Raw genomic sequence first — 21,535 nt, 5'->3', positions numbered from 1 at the left:
AGCAGATTCACAGTAGGGCATATAAGGCATGTTTGTGAAAGGGCGAGTGGCTACAGAGCAGGAAGGGCAGCTGCCATCCTGTCTCAGGGTGGTCTTAAATTTCAGACTGAGATACTTGGATGCGCTGAGCCATGATGTAAGGAATCACTAGGTGGTTTAGTCTGGAGAATGATCCACAGTCAGATATGAACCTGATAAGGCCTAGCAGGAAGGCAGCAAAGCAGAAGTGACTTTGGTCTAGCTGGGTATTTATTGCATGGCCCTGGTGATGCAGCCCTGGATTAGAGTACTGGCTTTAGGCATGGAATGATGCCGTGAGTACCACGGGAGCATAACCAGTGTGCTTACAAATGGACTAATGGGAGGGGTATATTTGGATGGTGTAAGGTAGTGGTTCTCAACCCCTTCTTGGGGTGTTGAATGAAACCTTCACAGGATCGCATATCAGATACCTTGCATCTCAGATCGTTAAACATTACAATTTCTAACAGCAAAACTACAGTTATGAAGTAGCAGCAAAAGTAATTTTATGATTGGGGTCACCACAACATTAGGAACTGTACTAAAGGGTCACAGCATTAGGAACATTGAGGGCTACTGGTCTAAGGCTCTGTGGAGAGAACTACTCAGCCCCCTGAACACAGGGTGAGGGAGAGGAGGCTGATGCGCTAGGTGATGGAGGCTCTCCAGGCAGAGGCATATGGGTTTGAAAAGCTGTAGATTCTAGAATCTTCTCCCAAGGGTGGAGGTTAGGGCTGTTGACTTGGAGGCAGGCATGGACAGAGAGAACTCAGGAAAATGGCCACAAGGGAAACAAAGCGTAGCAGGATCTAAGTATGAGTGCTCAGAGTGGTGACAGGAGCCTGTTGCAGTGTGTCATTCAAAGTCAAGATGGGAAAGGAGCTGAAGGAGAAGAGGGTGAGGGTGAGATCATGGGGTGGGGGTTGGGGAGAGAAACCCATCCGGCTGGCCAGTTAGGTAGACTGGGGATTTTCAAAGGCATATTTTCGGTTGAGTGCTGGTGACAGAAGCCAGACCGTGAGTGACTGGGGAGGGGGTGGAAGAGGAGTGGAGACAGCTTGCCAACTAGTCTTTGGAGTGGTTTTTTTGATAAAAGGGGACAGAGTGGTTGTTGAGGTGGGGAACAAGGCATAGGAAACTATCTGTAATGGTAAACGTTGTGAGAATGTTTTTAGGTAGAGATGGAGGACAGTGGAAGTAGGAGAAGGAAAAGATAGGAGAGAAAGAAAATGAAGGGCAGAGGGAACCCAGTGAACACTCAGACTCATCTAAGAGTTCAGAAACGTCTTAACAAAATCAAGGGGGCTGCAGAAAAATGGGGTGGAAATCTGGCATCAAGCTTTAGGGCTTGAATTGAGAAACAGCTTTGATAGTTCATTCTGCATACAGGGCTGCGATCAAAGCCCATTCAGTTCATCATTCAACATCAGCGTTGATCTGGGCTGTTTGGTAGTCTAGGAAATCTGGGGAAATGTTGACAACTAATAAAGCCTTTACCCTTATGGCAGAAATGGCCACTGAGCTATCATAACATTTTAGGTGGAAGAATAAATGCCTTGGAGATAAATCAGAGAAGTGCCAGGGGGAAGTGAAAGATAGAGGGGAGCTTAGGATGGCCGGGAAAGACGTCTCTGGGTGGCGAAGCATTATTTGGCCCAGCCTGTGCAGAGCCCCTGAGTCCTGAGTGTGCTTCAAATGGCTGCAGCAGTGACCCGCAGCAGTGACCTGCATGAGCTCTAAGAGGTAATGGGAATGAAGCCAGCTTAAATTTGGTCTGGCAGGTGATCCTAAGAACTTGGTGTGTGTGTTCTGAGAAGCCTTAGAAAGGATTCAGTCCAAGTAGTGACATCACCTGACTTCTTCTAAAAGGATATGTGCAGCCAAGATGGGAGGAAGGAGGCCCTTTCAGAGGTGGCTGCTATTGATCAGAATAGGATCGTGGAGATAGGGAGGAAAGTGGTAGACTGTTGGAGAGGTTCAGGGAAGATTGACAAAATCAACTAGATGTGGAATGTAAGAGGAAAAGGAAAGAACAAAGACAGGTCTTTGTCTGCCTGGAACAACTCAAATAATGGAGGTGTTCCTGGCTGACGTGAGAATGTGGGAGTAGCTGGATTAGAGGGAGTTCAGTGTGGGCTGCCTGTGAGGCATCTGAGAGGGTCGGATCCTAACAGCCAGCGACTAAGGGAAGAGACTGGGCTAGAGTAGTCAAGCCTGTGTGGGCCAGATAGAACAGACATGGGATATCCCAGCCATTGGCACAGGCCTGGAGATCCAAAGGCAGCTTGATGCAGAAAGACTGCCTACAGCGCCCTGTAGGTTTATCCCATGACCTCTACTAGTGGTACCCAATGGTTTGGGGCAGGCACTAAAGGAATGAGGGGCTCTAGGTGGGGTAAGATTGCTCGGGCTAGTGGGATTGAATGACAGAGGGCTGAGGGATGCAAGGGGTGTGATCTTGGGTCTCAGACTGGTAGGCCATTCTGAGTTCAGAAGGGCTGGGTGTCCGTGAGAGAATGGAAGGCTCTTAGATGGCCTGGGCTGGCTGAAGTGCAGGCTAACGGGACTGAAGTCTCTAGGCCTCAGACTGCCTGCCACCTCCTCTCTTTATTGGGGTTGGAAAGGAAAGCCACTTGCCCTTCGGAGGAGCAGAGGTCCTGTCCCACCCTGTCTTCTTGTCTCCCTCCCTTCCCATCTCCCTCCAATGTGTGGCCCAATCCTGGAGTCAGAACAATGACTAACCCTGATTTTTTTTTCTTTGTTTTTTGTTGTTTTGTGTCATTTTAATGCCTTGTCCCTGTGCATTCCTAATGTATTTCGTGTCCACCTGTCCTCTGTGCCATTGGTGGGGTGCTCTCTTTGCCTGGTGCCTCCCCTTCCTGCCGGCTCCCCTGGGGTGTGGATGGACAGTATACAATGCCAGACTGCAGGGCCTGAGGCAGAGTGGCAGCTCCCGACCCTTTCCTCTCCACAGGCTCCGATCTGCCTCCCTCTCTGGTGGGTTCCTTTGCTTCTTCTCCTCCGCACCTCTGTACCCTCGCTTTAGCTCCCAGCTTCTCTCTCATCCTCTTTCCCATGAGATTCCTTCCAAACTGTTCTCATCTTCCCTCTCTCCTCCTTTCTTTCCTGCTGCCTTCCCTACTCCTCTCCTATAAGGTAGCTCTGCTTTCCTCCCTTTCTTACTCTTCTTCCTCTTTCTACCTTTCTAGCCTTCTTTTCTGTCCTCCTCTCCCAGGCCCTTCCTTCTGCTTGGCTGGAGGCCTGATGCTTTTAAGCTTGGCCTTACCTGTTGGACACAGGGTCCAACAATTAGGGGAACATTCAGAGTGCCCTGTGGAGATGTTGGTCTTTCCAGTGAGGTACCCAGTGAGGGTCCCAGTAGCTTATCCACAGCCACCCCAGATTGGGATGGTTTGGGCGTCAGGGCCAGGACTCAGAAGAAGCCAGGCTATGTTTTCCCTGGGACCACCACATGTAAGACAGGAAGAGGTGCCTCAGTGCCTGCTGCACAGTAACCCTCTGATTCTAGGCTCATGGCCTGTGCCCTGCCTGTGCCCATCTGTGACTTTGGACCAGTGTCTCTACTGTTCAGAGCCCGCATTCCCAGTCTGGAAAGCGCTTTCTTGCATATGTTGTAGATGTGCTGGCCCTGCATCAAGCTCCTGTTTAGTTTATTCTAGGACAGTGTCTGCTAGTGTTCCTAGCCTCTGGGACATACAGGCTGCGAGGCTTTCATCTTTTTTTCTGCTCATTCCAGCCTGAAGGCCAGTATCAGGGAAGAGACCAAGTGTCCAGGTTTCCCCAGTGCCACAGCCTTAAACAGTTCTAGGCAAAGGGGCTGTCCACTCCTGATAGCAGTTCAGTGTCTGTTGTGCCATGGACTGTTTGGTCCCAGTCTATGGATATCCAGGAGATGGCTCTGGCAGCTTGTCCCTCCCTCTCCTTTCTTCTCCCTCTGCCTTTCTCTTGGCCCAGCAGCGGGGAATGTAATGTTAAGCTGGGCACAGGGTCTGTTCAGATTCTGGGGCAGTGGACCTGTCCCAAGGGGAGCTGGCATGGCTTGCCCTGGAGCTGCTAGTGTGATCACGTGTGGCTTTCTAGTACCCTGGCCCAGCAGGTGGCTTCCATCCTGGATCCCCTTACTTCTGGAGCCCTGGGCATGGAGCCGGATACCCAGTCCTACCACCCGGAGCTGAGGAATCCAGTCTTTTGGAAATCGGAAGGCTGGAAAGAAGAGTTGGGTCTGTGGGGGTAGGGGTGACCAGTATGTGGGTCCATGGGAGAGGCCTATGTGGATGACTGTGTGACTCTGGGTGTTTATCCACGTGACCCTGAAAGAGTGGCAGAGCTTTGCCAGAATGTTGGGGAGTGTGTGTGTGTTTGTACATATATAGCTCTGCATCCGTCTCTATAGAGAGATATACAGTCGCATGCATGTTATCAGGTCTAGAACTCATAGGGCACTTCGGGCAGAGACCTGTTCCCCTAGGCACAGGCGCTGTCCTGGGGGCGGTGAGGGTAGGGGCTGACTATAGGCTGCTCCTAGGTGAATGTGACAGCTATCAGGCCATGGGGACCACCTGTCTAAATAAGGCCATGGGTAAGATCAGATGCCACCCCCAGGTGAAATAGCCCTTAGAGGACAACACAGGACAGACTGTGGGCCATTAAAAGCTGAAAGGCCACCTTCTTACCATGAGACCACTCTACTTCGTAGTGCTCAGCAGCCTGGTGGGAAGAACCTTCCAGAGTCCATTGTTGGCATTGCTTTTCCTACTTAGCTTCCTCTGGCCCTAAGGCCTGCTCTAAATGTTGGAGACCAATCAGATCACTCAAGCCACAGCATTGCAGTGTCCTGAAGCCCTTCCTGTGGGGCTAAGATATACACTCTATACACTCTGTCTCTGTCTGTCTCTGCTTCTCTGTTTCTGTGTGCATGTGTGTGTGTGTGTGTGTGTGTGTATGCGCTTCTGTCTGTGTGCATGCAGTAAACAAAGGCTTAGAGAGAAAGAAGAGCTAGGAGACAAAAGAGGTCCTCAGTGAAGGCCTGATAGGGAGCAGGCTCCCTTTTGATGTTCAGTCAGTTTGGGGGATGTGTTCTGCCTCTCAGTCTCTGTTTCTCTCTCTCTTTCTCCCTCCCTGTCTCTGTCTCTGTCTCTCTGTCTCTATCTCTCTGTGACCCTGGCTGTTAGCTGGTGTCCAGAGTCACCACTTGGCTGGGGAACAATGAGGCTCTCTTCTCTCCCCTCTACTGTGTCAGGCTCCCTCTCATAGAAAAAGACTAAAGAGAGGGACCATAGCTCTCCAGGCACTCTGGGTTAGCTATGGGCTTGCCAAGGGGGACAACAGTGAGACACTGTGTTTCAAGACTGCGAGTGCCCTGATTGGCTGCTAGTGCCACGAACCACTCTCAGGGAATGGTCAGCCCTGTGGGAGTGGAATGTGGGGGTCTTTCCTTTTCTTCAAGGGGAAACTTTGTCCTGCAGTCCCCTCACTCTTTGGAGATCATTTGGTCCATCCCCCTGCCTCTGGTCAGAGCACGCTCCCACGTGCCATCCTGTTGGTGACAGGGAACGGAGCTGAAATGATTCAACTACACTTGCTGTCAGGTGCCTGACTAGTAGGGGAGGTCTGTGTTCCCCTACTAGAGGTGCACCACACTTGGAGAAAAGCCTCAGTCCTTACTACTGTTGCTTTCTTCGGCCCTGGGCTTGGAGGCAGTGCCAGGAAAGGATGGGTGAGAATGTTCTCTGCCCTCCTGGAGGGTGACTGTAATGGAAACAGACCTCCTTTTCAAAAGCCAACACAGGACCCACAAAGAAGGAAGTGACTACTCTTGAAAAAGCAGAGAGACTGCCAGAGACTGTGGCGGTGGTGTGAAGGGTGCCCCTGGAACCGAAGGCAGCTCTTACATGCTTCCTTTCACCTTGGCTCTGAACTCAGCTCCATAACCCCTGAGCTGTGTTCTGCGGCTCCTTTGTCACAACATTATTAGAAAAGCAATGGCTGTGTCTGCTTTTCTCTAATGTTTCTGCCAGGACCAAACCCAGAAGGAGGCTTAGGGCTGGTCCACACATCCCAGAGGCCTGAGCTGGGCAGGGCCTGGTTGGAGGAAAGGGAAGCGGGACTGAAGCCAGAGGCTGCTTGAGTTCTGGGAGCATAGAGTTGCTGGCAGAGCTTGGTATGACTCTGGCTGCCCAGAGCCACCCCCTCTCTTTATGCCCTGTGGATGCTCCCAGCAGCCCCTTCTCAGGACTGACACACCCTGTATTTTTCTTTTGTGGAAATCAGGGCACTCTGAGGTTAGGGGCTTGTTTGCTTTGAGCAGAGAAGTTTGGGACCCAACAAATCCATTTTGGTTTCCATTGTGCAGGTAGGCAGAGCTGCCCCTGAGTAATGGCACCAATTGGAGACTGGTGTGCCTTCTGCCTTCTCCATCTGGCTTGCACCACTAGCCTCTGGTCTTACTGTCCTCTGACAGGCCTTGAGAGCCTCCATCATGGAGCACATGCAAATACACGTGCTTCACAGTAATTGTGTGTGAGTGAGGAAGTCCTGTCCCAGCACTTGGCTGTTCATGTTGAGCAGGAAGGCTTCCTGGGCAGTGCAGGCTGTGGTAAACATGTGGCTAAGGGCTGGGGGCCACCTGGGCTATGCAGATTTCACTATATAGGATGAGAGGGGATTCAGGTTACATAAGGGTGAGTCCCACTGGACTGTCTCGCCTGGATTCCTCAAGGCCAGCATTGCATGTGTGTGTTTATATGTATGTGTGTGTGTGTGCACACATGCACACACTCCTACTTGTGACCAAGGAGGGGGTCCCAGATGTGTGGTCATGTCCCAACCTCATGTGACCTAAGGCCCTTAGTTAGTCCTGGTGATGGCAGAGAATGAGACTTGAAGCTAATCAGGCCTACGATCCCACCCCCAGACTCCTGAGACCTGGGAAGTCAGTATTCTAGGATTCTGGAGTATTCCGCTCATTGCTTTCAACACAGTGAAGTAATGGATTCCATGCCTTGGCCCAGATGTGGGGAGAGAAGACGGGGAGGAGGGTAGAGTAAGGACAACATGGGACAGCCTTTGCAGTGGGCTGAACAGGAAGTGGGGACAGGAAGACAGAGCCTTTTGCTCTCCTTTGCTTGCCCTTGGCCAGGGTAGGTTTTGGTGGGGTCTTGGTCTCCACCAAGGCCACAGCTACCGTGGGTTGATGAGAGGAAGTGCGCTGCTGAGGGGCAGCTATAGGGGAAGTTGGTTAGAGATTTCAGGGGTGCACTGGATGAAAGCCAGGCAACCCCTGAGATCAGAGACACCACAGAAGCCAGTTGTGGTTGGAGACTCCGGTGCGTGGCTTGGTCATTTCTTTGTTTTCCACTGGGAGCGCCATGTGCAAGATGATGCAATTTAGCTCTTTCCAAAAGCCTTTCCCAAAGGCTCCATGTTGCTTGTTGGTTGATGCAGTTGCCTTGGAGACCCTCCCTTCCCTGCTCTGGAAGCTCTGGCCTTCTGCCTCTGGGGGCTGGAAGTAGCTGACATCTGTTTCTTGTATCAATCCTTTGTGCTCTCGGTCCAAGTCTTATGCAGAGCTGAGACTCCTCTTGAAGGCAGAGGCCAAACTGAGCTGGTTCCCCGCCCTACTTCCCACCAGAGGAAATTTAGGGTTTAAATTGAGATGGGGACAGGAAGGCGTGGTGAGGGACTGAGGGGATGTGGCCCGCTCCAGCTCAGACCCTGAGCTGAGGTGCTGCCTTTGTGTGTGGAGGGGTGTTAGGTGGGATTATATCATTCTTTATTCTGCTCATTGCTCTCCATACCCTGCCCTTCCTCCCAGGGGTTCAGGCTCGGGAGAGGCAGCCTGCAGAGCCCCCTGCCCCACTCCGGAGGCGGGCAGCCAGTGATGGACAGTATGAGAACCAGTCTCCAGAGGCCACATCCCCGCGTAGTCCTGGGGTCCGCTCCCCGGTCCAGTGCGTCTCCCCTGAGCTGGCTCTTACTATTGCCCTCAATCCTGGAGGGCGGCCCAAAGAGGTGAGTCCTTGAGTTGATGAGTCCTGGGGCCACAGCAGGGAGCAGAGTCCATGGTGCATCTCAAGGAGCTTGAGAGTCAACTGCTGTTGCCTCTTCAGTAAATGCAGTGACTTCTCTCTCTCTCTTTCCCCACCCAGAGTCTCCTCTCTTGAATAGCATTTGTACCCCAACTGCTTGCTTTAACACAAAGATTGAAGTTCTTTTCTTGACCCCAAAGAAAGTTCTTCAGGGAGGTGACAAACATCCTGGAGGTAGCAAACATACCTCCAAGACTTACACTTCAAAGTGGGTCAGGTAGACTGACAGTGGGTCTTGAACTCCCATATGCAGAAAAACTGCCAGGGGCGTCCTTAAAACCTTTTTTTCATTTCCAAATGCCCCTGCAGAGACTCCAGCGTAGCCAGTGTGTCACGGGGACCCAGGACTATTGCATTTTGAAATAGCCTGATGGATGTAGGTAATCCCACCTACAACCTCATGCCCAGGGCATCATTCCAGAGGCAAAGCCCTTTTCTGTGACCCTGTTCTGAAATAGTTCTGCCTGGGCTTTAGTGTGGCCTTGCAAACAGCCACTCCCCTACTCAGCCACCAATGAGGAGTTGTTGGGGCAGCCAGTGGCCAGCATTTGGGCTTACCTGGGCGAGGTGGAGAGTCAAGCTGGAGAGGGAATATGTGGACTGCCCAGCCTGCTTCCCTTGTGCCCAGGATCCCCTGAAGAGGAACCACTCCTCAAGGCTACCTTCTCTTCTCCCTTCTGTTCTCCTGCAGCCCCATTTGCATAGCTACAAGGAGGCCTTTGAGGAGATGGAGGGAACCTCCTCCAGCAGCCCGCCACCCAGTGGGGGTAAGAACACCTGCTAAGCCTATTCCTCTGGCTCCCCTGGACCCCACCCCCACCCCACCCCTTCTCTTCAACATTTCCTTCTTAGTCTGTGTGATTGTCTCAGGTGTGGGGTGGGAGGGGAGAGGGTCCGTGGAGGTGGAAAGGGCGGGCTCTGGTTGCTTTTCACCCCACAGCTCACTCCAATCTCCACACTAGCGCTCTGTCTTCTCTACTGTCTGCTCCCAACCTAAGTATGAGACCATCTAGGACTTAGCGTCCAGAGTGCTTGACTGCAGGTCCTGGCTCTCGTACTGTGGAGCTTTTTGTGTTAACTGGGTCATTTCCTCCCATGCAACCCTAGTAAGAAATCCTCTCCCAACGTGACAGCTGCAGCCTGTCCTCGCTCTTGTTTCTGATGCCCTCCCTAGCTATATCCAGGCATTGTCATTTCAGGCACCCTGTGTCACTTCTACTAAGAAAGGACGGGTGGGTATACATGCCCTCTCACAGCCTCCTTGGCTGTGAAGGAAGGAAGGGCATTTAATTTGCACCCCCAGTGTACTCACTGGAGAAGCCAGTCCCTGAAGGACAGAGAGAAGAGCTGAATGAGCCCCAGGGTGGTCAGTGTTTCTTTTTCTAGGGGAAGTGCCTTGAGAGGAATTGGGGGCGGTTGTTGGGTGGGAAGTATAGAGGGTCATACCAGGCGATAAGGGGCACAAAGGTGCCCATGGGAGGTCTGGGTGGCAGAGGATGTAGAGATGAATGGAGGTCAGTGCTTAGGTAGACTGGGCCTAAGGGTCCGAGTGTCTGAGTGCCCGAGTGTCCATTGCTTCCTGGGAGGACAGTCAGCAGGAAATGTTGATGGAGCTTGGCTCTGCATCCCCTGGGGTAGGCTGCCCTTTACATGGACAGAATGCAGATTGTATGTGTGGGCTGCTATCCTAGGCATACAGGAAGCTGAAGCGGGGACTGCAGTGGTCTTAGGAGGCATGGCTGCTGATGCCCAGTGGACACAGCACACACACACACACACACACACACACACACACACGAGTGTACAATGTAAAATTGCCTGTGTGTCAGGATGTTCGTGAAATCAATTGTAGAAACTTTTTAACTGAAGCTGAAAAATTGTCACTTCAGTAGGGAAATCAGTATTTCAAAATCAACGTTTTCTTGAGACTTTCTATAATAGTGAAAGTATAGTGAGTGAAGTGCTTGCTGTACAGTCACGAAAGCCTGGGTTTGACCCTTAGATTCCCACACGAGAAAAGCCAGGAACACTTGTAATCTCAGCTCTGGGATGGCTACAGAGACGAGCAGATCCGCAAGAGCTGACTGATGGGCCTCACTGAATCCACAGACCCCCGTCTCGAAAAAATAAGAGGGAACGTGACAAAGGGAGACACTAGATCTCAGCCTCTGGCCTCCATGTGTACAGGCCGCCAGCACACCTACACACATGAATATACCACGTTATGTACACATGGAGAATTTATTTCCAAGGATGCCAGGGACATTAGTGTTAGTGATTTTTGTAAATAGCTCCAATCTAAAATATTGAGTTAGTGATATTGACATTTAAAAAATAATGATTCATGTATGGTGGCCCACACTCATTGTTTTATCACTCGTGAGGCTGCAGCAGGGGCATTGCAAGTCTGAGACCAAGAACCTGTCTCAAAACAAAACAAAAATACTAAACAGACTCAGATGCCATTTTGTGTTATTTTTGCACACATTTTGAATGCCTGGTGTGTATTTTGTATACCTAGCACAGCTCAGTGTAGCTGACCCCAAATGCCTAGAGCAATTGTAGGGAGCTAGGGCCCCCCGCCCAAGAGCTGGCTTTGTGGCTTCTTGTGACTAGAGGATACCTCTTGCTAGGTTTTCACCTTTTACCTTTATAATCACATCCTCTCAGGGCAGCACCTGGAGGGTTAGACACAGCCTGCTGGGAACGGAAGCCAAGTCCAAAGCACCAGAATTGGGTTCTGTTGTTTCTCTCCCCTCCGGTGGCCAGTGCTGTGTGCCCTGGGGACATACAAGTCTGAACTTTCTTAAATGCCTGGGGCTGGGGAGAGAGATTGGAAGGCGGAGAAATGCAAGGAATGTTTTCCTCAGGAAGGAGAGGGCAGCCTGTCTTCAGGGCCACCCACTCCTCACCTCAGTATAAGGGCCACATTGCTCGGGTCTGGGAAGCTGACGATAGGGGTGGAGGGGAGAAAACCAAGCCAAGTCTTCTATTTCTGATCCCCCTGTCCCTTTCTCCTCCATCCCCTGCCCATCAGCTGCACCTGCTGGGCAGCAGATGTTAGCCAAGGATGGGGACTTCTCAGAAGCAGCTCATTCTTTCGCGGTGATGCCATTCAAACTGGCATTTGGGTGACAAATACTACTAAGTGACAGGGAAGTGCTTATGAGGAGAACATGGTGTTAGCTTGTGGGACAAGGAGAGGACGTGGAGAGAGCAAGGAAAGACCTTGCCTGACTCCGCCACGGAAGTCTATGTTGCAAACATTTGTCCATTGGGATGCCCAGGGACAGAAAAAAGATGGAGTATAGAAGCAGGTCTCATTTGTACCTGTAGTATCCCCTGTTTGGCCATGTGCATGTGTGTGCATGTGTACATGTGTGTGTGCATGTGTGCTTGAGTGTATGTGTGTTCACCTGCACACACACAGAGAAGCTGTGCCAGATGCTCATGCCTAAGGATGCTACTTTGTTCCTTGGGCATATGAAGGCCACACTCCTAGTAGGGCATGTCCTTAGGGGCTGTGTTTTCTCCTGGCTGTCAAGATCCCTGACACGAGAGCCACAGCCTTACTTCTTTACTTCTCCTCAGAGATGTGCTAGGGTACATGGCAGCTGCCACTGAGATATCTCGTGACTGGCGGTGACACTAGCCCTGTTGCTCTGCTCAGAGTTCTTGGCTGATGGGAAAAAAAGCCGGCAGCCCTTTCTGACCTTGTGTGATACGTGACACTTGTAACCCAGATGGGCCACTCGGGAGGAGCCTCATTTCACCCAGGAAGCTGTGCTCTTGACAAAAGAGTGCTAGTTTCTCCTCCCAGAGTTCCAAGCCTTACTTTGACAAGGCCTCTCCTGCAGTTTTAAAGAGACCATGTAGCCTGTGGCCCCTATGTCTCAGGGATGCTGTGGTCCCTGCCTCTGACGCTCAGCCCCACTTTTCTTTCTTGTTTTTGTTTGTTTGTTTTATTTTGTTTTTTCCCTCTGAGACAGAGTTTCTCTGTGTAACAGCCCTGGCTGTACTGGAATTCTCTTTGTAGACCAGGCTGGCCTTGAAGTCACAGAGATCCTCCTGCCTCTGCCTCCCAAGTACTAGGATCAAAGGCATGTACCACCGTGCCCAGTTAGCCATATTTTTCAAGATGTGTCCTCCTGAGACTATTTTTACACTATATTTTGCTTGTCTTCCGTTTGTGTGGACGGCTTACAAGGACTCTGTCTTTCTCTGTCTCTGTCTCTCTTTGTGTGTGTGTGTGTGTGTGTGTGTGTGTGTAGAGGATGCTGGGCAAAGAGAAAGTGGGAAGATAATAGTCTAGAGAAAGACAAAGACACGGGAAGAAGCTGGCTGTGTTTAATAAGTGTTCATGAGGTAAAGGGATTGCAGCTGTAGAGAAACCCATAGATGTCTCTTAGTGGTGGGGAAGGGTCAGGATCAGGATCAGGACAGGGTTTCACTTCTTCTGGACTCTCTCCTTTTCAAGCTGAAATGTGGAATGGCACAGAGGAAGGGAAGGGCAGGGAAGGCTGATTCTTGGTTGTCCAGGCCTCAGGAGGACACACCCTTACCATGCCTTGACCTCGCTTCCTGCGTCTCCCCCTCTTCTTTTCCACACAGTGCGCTCTCCTCCTGGTCTGGCCAAGACACCCCTGTCTGCTCTGGGTCTGAAACCCCACAACCCAGCGGACATCCTACTGCACCCCACAGGTGGTGAGTGACCGGAAGGGAGGGAGGGAAATGGCAAGGGAGATCAGGAAAACCTAGTAACCCGGGGAAGGTGTTCTAAGGAGAGTACTCAGAGAGCAGAGGTTTATGGGACCTTCCTGGAAGTGAGGAGGCTGTGACTCTATCCCACACTGAAGTCATGCCTGGGAGGCTGCTCTGCAGGCATTGGGGTACTCTTCCTGCCAGCCACTGCCTATTGGGCCTTAGGGTTTTGAGACCCGTTTCCAGTTTTGTTAAGAGTTGGTCAGCCCTGCTGGAAGGCCCATGTCCCAGCACTTGTGCGCCTGTGTGCATACACATAGGTGTGCATAGAAACACGCCTGCTGTTTGGTGACAGCCTCTCACCCCCGCTACAGCCCAGTGGCGTCCTCATGACATCAGAGGCTAGAGCTTCGGCATTTTTTTCTTGTTTGCTCACAAAGCTTTGCCTGAGAAATGAGTCACTCCCAGCAGCCTTGCTGTCTGCCCTCTCCCCGACTATTTTTCCCGTCAGCCCTGGGTCTCCTCTGCCTGTAAAGGTGCTTATACCCCCAAGCAGACTCTGTTTATCCCCGTGTTCACATGTCTAATGTCAGCTGCCCTTGACTTCTAGGAGCTGGGCTCCAGAGACTTCATAAGCTACCCTCAACCTGTATTCGTAATGGGGTGGATGACTATGTTGGGAGGGAGAAGGTTACTAGACCCATCCCCCTATTTCCTGCCCACCCCCCTAGTTTCTTTCTGTGGGGAAGGAGACAGGGTCTTGGAACTTTTAATGGTGGTTTGTAGTCTTCTGAGCTAGGAATCTACTCTAGTTTTAAAGCTGAGCTGGAGCTCTGGAGGTCAACTTTTCCTTTTTTCCTTAGTTGCTAGAAGACTGATCCAGCCAGGTAAGAAGATGGTAGTGTGCATTCATGAACAGTGCAGATGCTGGCTTAGGCACAACCTCCACATGCTCCACATACGAGCATGGGCAGACACAGCAGCCATCACACAGACGAAGGGCCGGAGGCCTTCTCTCACTAGCCAGCATGCTGCTACCTGACACTTGATCCTGGCTGCAGAGTCTGGAAGGGACCTGTCTACTGAGTGGGGTCCTGTACTGACTAGACCTCAGCCTCCAGCTTGCCTTTCTTCAGCAAAGTCTTCCTCTAACAGCAATCCTGATAACTTCTCTCTCTCTTTCTCCTCCTGGCTCTTCCTCTCACCTTTATCATCTGCCCTTCCTTCCTGCCTCTTCTCCTCTTGTCTCTCTTCTCCTCCCTCAGAGGAAGATGAGGGGGAGGAGGTGACTAAGCCTCCAGAAGGTAAGTGCACTTGGCTGTGTGTGGCTTCCGCTCTCTGGGCCTGGGGCTGGCTTTTCACGTGGAGATGGATGAGGCTGGCTTGGGATGGATCTCTTTTCTCACCTGCTTTCAAGTGACTAGGCACATAGCCTTCCTGTCCCCACCCTCTGACAATGAGATGCCACTCTGGGCACTGCCTGAATGCTGCCTGGGACACTTGTTGCCACTGGGCACCAGTTCAGGCACCAGCTAGTATTCAGGCGCCAGCATGGTGCCACCTGGTTGACAAAAATACCCCTTGTGCCACTTCCTTTCCCAGGGGTACACATACCACCTGGCTGGTGTGTAAAGTACATAGAGGCCAACTGGGAGGGGCGGAGAGAGCAGGGCTTCTCTTGCTTGGCCACTCAGGCATTTATGCCTGTGTAGGTCCTTCTAGGGGCTGCCCTGTGGTCTGAAGGTGTAGAGTGGCTTCCTCTTGCTAGGTGTTGGTGAAACTCACCTGGCAACAGTGCCTTCAACAGAACCACTGTTGTCTCCCAGTATTAGCTGGCTACTTTATCTCTGTGACAGTGACCTGACAGGGGACCTGACAGACAGTACTTGGAGGAATGGTTTATTTGGGTTCATGGCTGAGGAGAGATTTCCGTCTCCTAAGACAGGAACGAAGTGGTGGAGCAGCTTATTGATGGCAGTGGGAGGGTGTGGTAAAGGCTGTTCACATCATTGAAGACCAGGAAGCAGGGAAAGAGGCAGGAATCCGGGTGAGCTTTTCCTTCAAAGGCTGTCCTCTGATCGCTTACTTCCCCACCTCCTCCTAATGGTTTTATAGCCATTAGTGCCATTATCTGGGGATCGAGTGTTCAAAACATGAGACTGTGAGGGCCTTTCAGGTTCAAGCTATAATGGGACAATAGCCCTAGTTTAAAGCTACGGTCATTGACTTGTTTCCTGTCGGCATAGAGGCAGGAAATATATCTTTCTGAAACCTGGGCACCTGGGGTGACTGAGGGCTGGTTAAGAGCTCACTCCCACTAAAATGCCTCAGGACACCCATGCACAATTCTGGGAAGAACTTGCTTTTCCCCCCCAAGAAAATACTTTATTTATTTTGTGTGTGTGTGTGTGTGTGTGTGTGTGTGTGTGTGTGTGTGTGTGTAGGTCAGGGGAATCAGTTTCCTTCTTCTACCATGTCTGTGTTGGGGGATTGAACTTAGGAACTCTAGGTTGTCAGGCTTGGTGGCAAGTGCCTTTATCCACTGATCATCTCACTGGCCCCTTGAAAACAACTTTCAAGGAGTTCACAGATGATCTAGGCTGTGGGGCCAGCCTAGCCCTGGGTTTAGAGGAAGCCTGGAATTGTGCCTGAACAAGAAGAGGGGCTATGATCTGGCAGAAGAAGGTTAGCTCAGGAGGGAAGAAGTTTAGTAAAGACTCTTGCTGGTCAAGGAATAAAGGATGCTGGCCTGAGTGGCTCCTGTGTGTCTCTGGGCATGCGTGTCCTTATCACCACAGGAAACATTAACCAGGTGAGTACCAAGGCCCCCTCCAGCTATGCTGTGTTAGGTGTTTCCACCTTGGGCCTTGGTTCCGTGTGGCTGTTTTTATAGGGTAGTGGTTCTCAACCTTCCTAATGCCATGACCCTTCAGTACAGTTCCTCGTGTTGTGGTGACCCCAACCATAACATTGTTTTCATTGCTACTTCACATAACTCTAAGTTTGCGACCGTTAGGAATTGTAACGGAAACATGTGATATGTAGGATATCTGGTATGTGACCCCTGTGGAAGGGTCCTTCCCCCCCTTCCCCACCCACATATGAAGGGGGCATGACCCATAGGTTGAGAACAGCTGCATTATAGGGGCTTAGTTTGGTTTTCTTAGGCCCACTTTCCTCTGTACCGTATGCCTTGGTTTCCATCCCAGCATGGCTGTGGCCCTGCCAAGTTTTTGTTACAGGTTTGGCGGTTGTGGCTTCTCAGAAGCTTTGCTGATTTCTCTATTTTCTTGATTAATCATTTTTAAGTTTTAGATCTATGTGTTTTATGTGTATGAATATTTTGCCAGTGTGTATGCACCTGTGTTCCCGGTGCCTGTGGAGGTCAGAGAAGGGTTTGGATCCCTGGAGTTACATACAGATGGTTGTGAGCCATGGTTGAGTGGTGGGAATTGAACCCAAGTCCTCTGCAAGAACAACAAGGGCTCTGAACTTCGGGGCCATATGTCCAGCCCCTTTTGCTGGTTTCTAACCAGCTTGTGTAGAAGCTGCAGAGTAAAGCAGACCCAGCTGCAGATCCGGGAAGCTGGGGTCAAGGCTACCCTCTGCCAACCACAGACTTTGTGCGGGGGACGCGCTTTCTCCAGACTGCTTCCCACAGCTTCAGTGCCTGACTGCACAGAGAGGCCCAGGTCCTGAGTGTGGGTGGCTGACTCAGTACAGGAGCGGGTTGTCAGACTCCAGGGAGAGAGTCACCCAGTAGGCACACAGGCCCTGGCAGTTGTGTGCTGTTTCTGGGTGACTTGAGAAGAGTGAATATTGACAGAGCTGAAGTGAGGCTGCCTAAGTGTGCTTTACAAAAGACTCTCAGCTCACAAGGCTTTGAGCCTCCTGCCCTCCATTTGTCTTTGTATCAGAGCAGAGGAATCCTGAAGGGAAGGATTCTTGAGATCCACCCTGTGCTTTCAGGGATTTGGCTCTAAGGTCTGGGTTATGGTGGGGGTGAGGGACCCAGCCAGGATCGAAGCTCGGACCAGACTGTGCTTTTGGGCCTTCTGTTTCCTAGTCAAAGGGCCCGGTGTAAGCCTACCCCTGTCCCCAGGCTCAGTGGCTGGCCTTCCAGCTTGGGAGTGGGCGGTGAGGGCAAGGATTAAGCCTGGGGTGCCAGTTCTACATTTCATAACTCAGCCGCCTCCTGGGTCAGCCCAGGCCACATTCTTTATTGACCCTGGGAAGTTGTGCTTAATGTTCCTGCTGATACTTTGATGGGAAATTCAGGGAAAAAAAAAAAAAAAAAAAAAAAAAAGGCTTGTGAGGAAAAATGATCAGTGGCAGAATTCCTCAGCTGGGGAAGGAAGCCTTTGAGGGGTATTTGCTTTGTACAATCCACCAGGCTAAATAGATTCATGCATTCTTTTCTTCATTGATGCATTGAGTCATTAATGGCCCGCTATTCTCTGTGTCTGTTATGCAGCAGGCAGCGGGCCAGGCTCTGGGGAGATAAGCTGTAGGAAGCATGTATCTTAATCTCATGATCATTTTCATGAATAAGAATCATGTATGGAACATTTTGAAAGGGGGGAGCACAGCTTTCTGAGACCATAGGTTAAAGAAGGAGCATGTGGGGCAGGCATGTGTGTGGAGTGACATTAACCTGGTGAAAATAGAGAGAGAATAGGGAAGAGGAAAATAGCTTGTGTGTGTGTGTGTGTGTGTGTATTCTCATGCTTGCCTGCGTTCGTGTGTACGTGTGCCAGTGCATCCGTGTATTAAGGCCAGAGATTAATGCAAGGTGTCCTCCTCCATCGTGTCCTGTTTTTTTGTTTCACTGGTTCCCAAGGACAGGCTTGGTATAAAGGAAGACACTGGACTCTGATACCTTGACATTCTTGGTGTTTTTTGAGGCATCAAAACAGACGGCCTAGTACAGAGTTGTCCAGCACCTACCATGCAGCAGATCCTGTGTTAGGGACTGAGAGTCTAAGGATGAGTGAGGTAGGGAGATCTTACCATGAGACAGAGGCATTTGGGGACTTGGAGGGGGCCACATGTGGTCCAGCACTAACACTAGCTCTAGATCTGGGGTTCAGGTAGCTTCTTTACTTCCTTCTTCACCACCCACATCTTTAGTACTGTTTGTATGTATGTATTATGTATTGTGGGTTGGATTGAACCCAGGGCCTAGCACATGCTAGGCAAGTGCTATACCACAGAAGCCTTCTCCCCACCCCCATATGTCTTCATTTCACCAGGGTGAGCAGTACTGGCTCCTTTCCTTCAGCCCAAGGTGCTTTGCTGCCTCCCTCCTCTCCCCCACAGTGAGTGAGGCAATGTGTTTGAGAATATGAGTGAAGAGCTTATAGTCCCCGGCTGAGGAGTCAAGTCACTCTTGTGTTCCGTTGCTCCCAGCCGCCGCCAGCAACCACTTGGGATGGGTTTGGGCTCCTGGAATGTTCTCCATGCAGTACCCTCCCTGGCTCCACTTCTCCGGCCCTCCCCAGCTTGATGGCCTGTGGGTCAGCTGCTCCCTAGGAGACTGGAAGAGTCCTGACCTCCACTCCACCCCACCCTAGGAAGGGAATGTGCAAGGGTGGAGGGAGGTTGAGGTCAAAGAGCGATGTGGAACCAACCAGAATTACCAAGAACTAAAAGGTCGTGTTTCCTTTCAAATGCCTTATATCTTAGGCAGGTGAGCGTTTTTTTTCAGTCCATGTTGACAGGGAAGCGGAGTGGGCTCTCAGCTGGGACTAAGTCACTACCTAGGCCAAGTGGGCATGGCTCTGTTCTGATGGTGGGCTTTCTCTTAGCTTCCTGTTAGCAGAATATGGGTTTATTTTTTTATCTTTTTTATTTTTTAAATATGGATTTTTTTTTAAAGAGAATTTAGCATAAAGTGTAGTGCTTCCCTAATGTGTCCATTGAGGGCTTGGCAGAACTCCATGGTTCATTCCGGTAGGGCAGCTGAGGTGACTGAAAAGTCCAGGCAAACAAGTGAGGGTACAAAGCTCTGAGGGCTCCCTAGCAGGGTTGGGAGCTGTCTCTACCTTCCCAGAAGGAGCTGTTACAGCTGGGGCTAGAGGATGGGCTACAACCCCATCTTCTCCTCCCTCCCCCCGCCGTCTCCCTCCCTTTTCTGCCAGTAAAGACCCAACCACTCCAGCGAAAGCCCAAAGCCATAAGGAACCATAGGGCAAGAGGCTTGGGGAGAAGTAGGTAAATGTGCCCACTGGGGATGCATATAAGGGTGGAGTGGGAGAGGGTAGGAAAGTGGGTCGGAGTGCCACCAGTGTGGGTTTCAACCTGATTTTCAGGGTTCATGTATTGGGTCTGACTTCTTAGACAAGGTGATGTCCGGATGGGGCTGGAAGGGAGGGTCATGTGGCTCTGAATTTGTGAGACAGACACACACAGAGGCCTCTGGGCCAAGTGACGTGGCTGATGCTGGGAGCTCTTGTCAGGCAAGTGAAGGCTGTGGGTAGCAGGACTATCAATGGGTAAGAGAGGATTGCTGTGTGTCAGTGGGGAAAGAAGTACCACTGTGACGAGCACCTAGAAAGGCCTGGGAAATGTTCAGAGGGAGTGGCAGGGATAGTGAGGGACAGGCCACCATCTTCCCAAGTTTGGATGGTCTTAGGAGCTGTGAGTAACGGTGTAGTAACAAGAAGACTGTCTGCCTGGGTACCTAGGCCACCTCTGCCCCATACTTGCTGGGTATTTATGCTCTCCACATTTTACTACCATCACATAACTCTTAGGTGGGTTTTCCACTGTGGGTGATCCTGTGGGTCTGGCATTCCTCTAGCTCATGCGTTGGTATTATGAGCCTGTATTTTGAGGTTGGAGACATAGTGCAAGCCACAGCCACTGGCTGGCTTTGTGTCCTGGGCAAATTGCTCCCCTTCTCTGGACTGAGGGGACAGGTTAGATCTGAGCACTCTAACTGCTGACAAATCCATCTGCTGCCTTTTCTCCTGAAGAAAATTCTGCTGCAAACAGCTCTGCCTGTTCATTTCGCTGCTGTTTACAGACACTGTCACGCACGATGGCTGGGTCGAGTGATTGCGACAGGGGCCGTCTGACTATCCACCTAAGCTATTTACAGAAAATCTGATCAGTCCTGTGTCACAGGACCTCATGGCATTTCCACCTCCACAGTGCCTGGGGCCTGGGGAGGCCAGAGTTCAAACCTTCTATGTCAGGTTGGCCTGGGGAGCCCGGGAAGTGAGTGGTGGCCTGAGCCGCTTGAGGGAGGCTCTGCCGGCTTTCTCCACAAGCTGAAGCCCCAGCTCTGTGTGCCCAGGTAACTGCTCCTGCAGCACCGGGGGCTAGGTGTGGATGTTGGGGGTCCTCTAAGGAGAGTGGTTTCGACACCCCAGGTAACTCCCTCCTCCCCAAGCCAAGTTCTCTGCATCCAGCTGAGGGAGCAAGCTACCAATTTGGTTCCCGAGGAACCTGGGAAGCGGCTCTGCTACTCCACTCATGGTAATCATGGCCCTCAAAAGCTGCAGGGCCTCTCTGTCCCAGGTCAGCATCATTTCCCCAGCTGGCTTTGGTGGATTTTATGGTTGTGACACCTAGGGATTTATGCTTAGATCTTGTCCCTCTGGGGCAACAAAGATGGCGACAAGATTCTAGGTGGTGCAATGACATCTACCTTCCCCATATAATAGCATCCCCGAAGAAGCCGAGAACCTTGATCTTTGGTCTGGTTAGCATAGGACTACTTTCAGGGCTGGCCTCTGAGGCCATGGGAGCCTGGGTCCAACGTGCCTGGTCATCTTATACTCAGTCTCCTCATCTGTCAAATGGTCTCTCTGTCATTAATGTTACTCTGAACACTATTTGGGGGAGGCTGTGTATGAAACCCTTCTGTACACAGCCTGGGGCGTCGGTTGTACCGTAGAGGGCACAGAATGTCTGGCTCCACCCAGCCACGGGGTTTTCTGCATCAGTCTTCCAAGGAATGCTGAGTGTGTTGTGCAGAAGTGGGCGGGGGTGTCTTGGCAGGAAGGGGCTGGTGAGTGTGCAGCGGCTGGCACTGATATATTGCTTGACGAACAAGCTGGGTGCTTTCCTGAGATATGGACAAAGTCAGGTGATGGCTTTGGGGCTGTTCCAGGAGCCTGGACATCTGGGGACCCTGGTAGGGCTGGGCAGAAGAAAGACTGCAAAGCAGAAGCCAGCCATGGACAGGCATCTAGGTTCTTTGCAGAGGCGGAGCCTAGAGAAGCAGAGGCTTCTGAAAGCCAGCGCTCCTTAAAGTTGGCCTCAGGTTGGGGAGCGTGGGAGAACAGGAGCCTCAGAGCAGCACCCCAGTGGTCCAGTGGAGGCTTTTCATGCTGCCTCTTTCCCGGGCTGGACCCTGAGGGTGCTGTATTCCCTGGCAGGGTGGGTGGATTGCTGCCACACCTGTGTTCATCCTCTGTCCTTTTCCTTCTCCCAGAGCCCAGGAGCTATGTGGAGTCTGTGGCAAGGACAGCAGTGGCCGGGCCGCGAGCTCAGGATGTCGAGCCTAAGAGCTTTAGTGCGCCAGCTGCCCATGTCTATGGACACGAGACACCCCTGAGGAACGGGACCCCCGGTGGCTCCTTTGTCTCCCCCAGCCCGCTTTCCACAAGCAGTCCCATCCTCAGCGCTGACAGGTAAGCCAGGAAGGGGAGCTCAGGGTGGGGATCTGAGCCTGAGGCCCTGGGATCTGTGTAGAC

At 51.5% G+C, this 21,535-nt stretch overlaps 1 protein-coding gene across 15 annotated transcripts in view; it reads left to right on the top strand.

Annotated features, from left to right (window-relative positions):
• The window catches only part of Tns1 (tensin 1), a 207,111-nt gene that overhangs the window by 168,022 nt on the left and 17,554 nt on the right, over positions 1-21,535 (top strand). For 7 of the 15 annotated variants that reach the window (XM_060368603.1, XM_060368606.1, XM_060368611.1 and 4 more), the window contains 6 exons: positions 2,932-3,018; positions 7,856-8,052; positions 8,821-8,896; positions 12,741-12,833; positions 14,096-14,134; positions 21,274-21,472. In XM_060368603.1, coding sequence (XP_060224586.1) covers positions 2,932-3,018; positions 7,856-8,052; positions 8,821-8,896; positions 12,741-12,833; positions 14,096-14,134; positions 21,274-21,472 — 691 coding nt within the window. Of the gene's footprint in view, positions 1-2,931; positions 3,019-7,855; positions 8,053-8,820; positions 8,897-12,740; positions 12,834-13,693; positions 13,718-14,095; positions 14,135-21,273; positions 21,473-21,535 lie in introns of all 15 variants that reach the window. The other 8 variants (XM_060368608.1, XM_060368607.1, XM_021664289.2 and 5 more) reach the window with 6 other exon arrangements.

Source organism: Meriones unguiculatus, chromosome 15 (assembly GCF_030254825.1).
Source record: "Meriones unguiculatus strain TT.TT164.6M chromosome 15, Bangor_MerUng_6.1, whole genome shotgun sequence".
Classification (NCBI taxonomy): Eukaryota; Metazoa; Chordata; class Mammalia; order Rodentia; family Muridae; genus Meriones; species Meriones unguiculatus.
This window is presented reverse-complemented; position numbering and strand designations above follow the sequence as displayed.